This window comes from Aythya marila (genome assembly GCF_965140915.1).
Source record: "Aythya marila genome assembly, chromosome: 1".
NCBI classification, from domain to species: Eukaryota; Metazoa; Chordata; class Aves; order Anseriformes; family Anatidae; genus Aythya; species Aythya marila.
The window spans coordinates 43726612-43732611 of NC_139042.1; the positions used below are offsets into that span (position 1 = coordinate 43726612).

The window sequence follows — 6000 nt, forward strand, 5'->3', positions numbered from 1 at the left end:
CCTCAACTCTCTTCTACTGAGATAAAATGGACCATAATAATTGACTGTCTCTGAATTTCCTCCTTTATTTACAGAGATGGGAAGCATGAAAGAAGTGACGAACACTTACAGTTTCAGAGAGGAAAACACTTATATTTGTGTCCCTGACTTGCTTAATAAATGAACTATATGCAACTTTGCAAGTGTTAGTTATATTATTAAATAGCATGATACAGTTAAAACAGAAATTACATATTCAGAATACTAGCAGATACTAATGCTCTGCAACTCATTTGTTAGAGGCTGGTTAGTTTTTAATCTGTCTTAATTTAGTGCTCACTAGACAGTTAACTTCAAAACAGTATCTCTGTTTTCTGAATTACTTGCAGCTATTTTCTTCCCCTCTTCAGATTGTGTAGCAGCAAGTTCTGTTCAAATATTCTCTAATGACTCAAATCCGAAGCATGTTGCTGGGCAACTATATTTTGCTGCAGGCCTTTTAAAAAACTGTCAAGTAGATATGGATTTAAAAACAGGAATTCAGTGGTCTTTCCTGACCTAATTTTCCCAATATTTTTTGGTGGGAACATATTCTGCTACTTTTGAAAATCGACATGTAATTAAGCAGTGCCCTTAACGGGTGACAACTAGTCATAACCTGGGACATAAGCAGTATGTTAGATGTTTATATTAAAGTGAATCTAAGGGTTAATATCAGTGGCCAGCCACAAACAGTAGGCATGAAATTCTGTATTTTCATGATGCTGTAGGTCTGTCAGTGAACTAGATCAAATAGCATGGAAATAGCATACAAATACTGTAGGATGTAATCTAAATATGTTCTGATTTAATTTCAAAGCATGATGAATGGCTTTCTCTTTTTTTCAGTTGTGTGCAACTATTTCCATGCTACCTTTGCATTGTTCATTAATTTGCTCTACTTAAAGAGCACCCTACAAATTATGATTATTGTGTTTAAAGCTCACTTTAATTTCTTGCTTTAATAAAAAAAAAAAAAAAAAAAGGCATCTAGCTCAACTGTATAGTGGAATGCTAATATTATTTCCTTTGTTCTTAAAATAATTTATCTTTGGACTAGCAGAATAAAGTGAAAAATACTTAAAAGTAGGAAAATGGGAGAAGGTTTTTTGATTCATTCACTGGTTTTGTGGCCTGCATTTGGGCTTTGGCAGGCAGAAAATGCTGGGGAGTCAACGTGAATATTCTGTGGTAAAAACATAAGGACTGAAGACATTATTTATAGGCAGATGAGTTTAAAATACAGTTCCTTCAAGTTGTATGTAAAAAATCTAATCAAACCTATCTTTGAACAGAACTGAATGCTCAGTATTGTTTCCTGGCATGTTCTGACAAATTTGTGTTATTATATCTTCAGTCACTGCTCTAATATGAACAAGAGGCTGTTCATGGTTGTAAATACAAAAGTATTTTAACATAGAATCTATTTTCAGTTATGGAAAATGTATACTGGAAGTAGTATTGATTTCAGTGGAATCTGTGGGGAGGGAAGTCTTAAAAAAAAGGACAGAACCAGAAGGGAATTTGGTCTAGCAAATACTTAAGATATCCTGACATATGTTCTCGTATTGTTATGCATCTCATATAAGTAACATCAAACTTATTTCTATAAATAGAATTATTTAAAAATACTGGGCGTTACAGCATTATTATATTGCAAATGAGGAAAAATGTAGTTATAGCAACCCTCCTTTATTTAGTGTTGTGAAAATACTTAGTACCTAAGCTATTGGGTTTGTTTGTTGCTTAAATGAGAATAATATTTCAGTTATGCTCTTTCAACTAGTGGGTTTGGTCTGTCATGGAGTCCCTGATGACAGTTGTCAAACACCACAGATGTCTGGGTAAATCCAGTAAGTGTAGCTGAAACTGTTCTTCTCCCCTTGAAAAACAGAAGTACTGTATCAGCACTAAAAAGTTGAAAAGTTGCAACTCATAGCCTTATAGCCTTATTTTTTCAAATAAAAGATAATTCATCATTTTGATTGGATATTTTTACTGCAGAAGGATGTACCTAATGATGCCTGTTGAAGCAGTCAACGGTAGAGAAGAAACTAGGGAGTAGCTAGTTGCATATTATAGTTCGTGTGATACTTCTATCAAAAAGAAAGTAGCATTTTTGTAAATAGAGTGAAAAAAAATGCTGTTGAATCGATTCTTCTAGCAAAAAAATGAAACAATTTTAATTTCATAAATGCATTGATCAATCCTGCTTTCTGTTTCCACAGATGGACGCAAGCCATTTCCAATAAACCATGGGGAAACTAGTGATGAGTCTTTCTTAGAGGTAGGAATAGAAAATATTCTTAAATGGTATTATACAAAATTCAATCTTGCTATATTTATGGTTGGATGAGCAAGTGGGTTTGAGAGACAAAATTATGTTTATTCAATTTTAAAGTATTTCAGAATGCTCATGTTGTTATTGGTGTTGAGAGAATATAATGTGAAAATGGGGATTGTCAGAAGGGCTGAGTGCAACAGATCAGACTGACTTTTTTCTCTACCGGCACATATGCCGGTGCTGTTTTGAAATTGTATGTGAGATGAAGTGATTAAACTGAAAATTTCTCATTTTCCTTCATTCGGTTTAGTTAGTTTGATAGACACCAAGTTAGACAGAAGTTGATCTGCTTTCCAACACTTAAAATTTCTGCCCTTTCTTCCTTGCTAATAATCATTCTTGACTGGATTCATGGTTTCTCTTGGATGCGTCTTTATGTTGGGGGTTGCATAGCTGAGAAATGAATCTGAAAGGAATACATTTAACTGGAAGGATAAACTGCCATCCCCAAAGAAGGATAATAACTTGAAGCTGAGAGAAGACAACATGTACATCTGACTCTTACGGTATCCAGCCTGGATTAGCTTTACAAAAGATAGAAACCAGAGAAACTGAAAAACAAACAAACAAAACCTTCTATGGTTTAGTACTGTTGACTAATCTCTGTGAAGTGTGCATACAATTTGTGCTTGTTTGGGCAGGGGTAGAAGTTGGATAAAGCGTCTTCTTTTTATTTTAATGTCTTTTTATTTTTTTTCTGATAACATGTGGTCTCCATATTGCACCCCAAAGCCAGTTAAAAGAATTATAAATAATCTTTCACTTACCCCACACATCTTATGTTCATCTTGAGACAAAGGAAAAATTTCAGAGTAGAGCAATACTAGTAAAGGCAAGCTTCAGAGATGTGTTTGGAAAGTCAGACAAGTAACACATCTGTTGCACAAACTAATATTCAGTCACAAAAAATCAGTTGTTCTGGTTCTGTGCAAAACCTTTGGTCTCTTATGCTGCCCATATGACTGCCATAAATAATCCTGAATAGCAGTAACTCAGATCAGAAATATAGTTTATATAGACTTGTTAGACTATTTAGTAATCCTTTATGGAAAAAGTCCATTTATTCATATTTCAGTTGCTTTTTTTGAATAAGTATGATTTATAATTGTGCTGGTCTCATTTGTTTGTTTGCTTTTCCCTAGGATGCAATAGAAGTTTGCAAGAAATTCATGGAACGTGACCCAGAAGAACTAAGATTTAATGCAATCGCACTGTCTGCAGCTTAAAACTTTTCCAGTTGGGCTAATCTACCGCAATGTATTGTAACAATAAAACTGTTGCCATATGTTAATAGTACAAATTTTGATACTTCCCTAACATCTTGATTAACTGTAGTATACGTGGAATAAACTTTGCGTTTGTCCTTGCTGTACCTTAGTACTTGTTCCTGAAGCAACTTTGTGTATTTATATACACGCATGCATTTTGTGCAAGACTTGTGTGTGGTGGGGTTTTCTCCTTCCACCCCCTTAAAAGTTTTGGGAATTACTACCTGTGATACTTCATCGTAATAACAACGAGCTAGCTCAAAGCAGGACTATCATTCATATCATTTGCATATAACATTTTGAGTGGAGTTGGTGATAATGGGCAAAAACTTGAAATACAAGGTTATCTGCATCTTTTAATGAAATGATACAAGAATATTATAAGAACTTTTGCAGGTGACTGAAGACAATTTTCACTGAATTATTTATAAATAAATATATGGAAGAAAAAAAGCCAGAAAAATGACTGTTTCTTCTTACTAATATTTTACATTTCTTACCTTTACATTTTGAATAAAAATTAATTTTGTTTTTCAAGCCTAATAATGTCAATAAATTATCAAAAAGATGTAGTTAAACCAGTGTATGCTATTTGTATATGTGGAAAAACTTGATTTTTTTTCTTTTTTCACCCCAAAAAAGCCACAATGGTAACTAATGGTAGTTCAACTGCTAGGACAGCAGCGGGAACACCCAGGGAATACAGCCATAGGAAGCATCTCAGCTAACTGAAATAAATGATAGAAAACATATGGCCTGCTTCAATTTTTTTTTTTATTTTTTTTATTTTTTTAAGGAGAACACAAATGGTCTATAGATTTTAAAATAGCTATGATAGCCATACACTTTTTTTTTTTTTTTTTTTTTTGTTTTTTACCCCTATAGGAATATCTTATGAATTTGTCAGGTGGCAGTACTGAATGCTACATGATATCCTTTCCCTGTGCCATCTCTCCGGTGCCACTCACGGGACCTTAAGGTACTGATGACCAATTTTTCCACTTGAATTAGTAGCAACTTTATTTTTTTTGGCTGAGCAATCTTGTGCTTTAGGATTCTCATGAAGGTGGGTTTTGTTTAATGTGCATGTTTTTGACATTTCAGAAAAGCATTTATTTATTGCTTTGAAGTGAAATGTTTCACTTCAGGTTTGCTTCCAGTTAAGACTGCTGCCAAAGGAACTTGAACCCTTCGTGTCCCAGAGGGTGCTTTAATTCTTTATTAATTGTCATTGCAGGAAAAAGGAATGGGATTATGCCAGAAGTAATCTGGCAGAATTTTCCTTCTTTATTGAAAAGAAAGAGGCCTGGGAGTCTGCTTTATCACTTAAGAGCATCTTTTGCACTCTAAAGGAGAAGTCAGAGTGTTTGTCTAAAAATGTCACCTGGAGAATCCACTAACAACAAGACTCTGTTTTCTATAAGCCAGCTGGCTGGAAAAGTGAGAGGGAAGAACAATACTAATGAGCTTCCCTTTGGAGTATTGTTTTCACCCCCAACAAAATGCAGTGTCATTAAGACTTGTATTTATGTTGCTAGGGACATTAGTGAAGCCCTGAAACTTGCTTTTAAATAAAAGTCAAAGGCCTGATTAAACAGAAAAACTGCATTGTTTTCCTACTAATGCTAGGAAATATAATAAAGGTTGTCACAAGATAATTGGGAAAGAGCATATTTTATGTTAAATGTCACTCAGATGATTACAGTTAAGCAACTAAAGTATAGTTAATATAGATAAGGCACTGCCAGAGTGGGGAAAGAAGAGGAAGAGCAGTTGAAAGCTACATCAGTTATCTGGGAAAATATGTACGCCATATGCTCTTCAGTGTTCAGATGTTGGTATTTTTAAGTAATAAGTAGGGATGTGCAATTACTGCAAAATAACTGCATAACTGGAATTTTAATTGAGTATTAGGAGTGATTAAGTGAACTTCTGACAAAGGAAATGTCAAATGACAGGGTTGGGATAGTAAAACTGAGGTGGGATTTTTCATGGGCACACTGGAAAATTATATCTCAAATAGCAGGGAAGAGCTTATACATAAGAACTCTGGGTATATTACCAGTACAGTTTTGTTCATTTTTTTTTTCCTATGTAATCTTCAAATCAGTTGTCCTGCAGAGTAAGCTTCCCTTCTATTTTCCTTTAATTTTGGTGTTAATTTGGGGTTTATTAATATGTAAGACGGTACTTTCTCCTGAACATTCCTTTTGGAAGGGTTCTTAAAAGTGTGTTGACAAGGGAAGACCAGCGCACCGAGGCAGGAGAGGCATCTGCGAGATGTTGGAGTATCTCTGGCACTGGAAGAAGCTGGATAGGTTGGATACCAGGAGTGAGCTGCCAACACAGAGCTGTCATGTGTTGTCCGGC

At 34.7% G+C, this 6000-nt stretch overlaps 1 protein-coding gene across 2 annotated transcripts in view; it reads left to right on the forward strand.

Moving 5' to 3' along the window:
• Window positions 1–4224, forward strand: part of UCHL3 (ubiquitin C-terminal hydrolase L3) — a 42315-nt gene extending 38091 nt beyond the window's left edge. Inside the window, exons 8-9 of one of the 2 annotated variants that reach the window (XM_082764528.1) lie at window positions 2247–2305; window positions 3505–4224. In XM_082764528.1, the coding sequence (XP_082620654.1) occupies window positions 2247–2305; window positions 3505–3588 (143 nt within the window). In that variant the 3' untranslated portion in view covers window positions 3589–4224. The remainder of the gene's footprint in view (window positions 1–2246; window positions 2306–3504) is intronic. The other variant, XM_082764529.1, reaches the window with a different exon arrangement.
• The last annotated feature ends 1776 nt before the right edge of the window (window positions 4225–6000 follow it).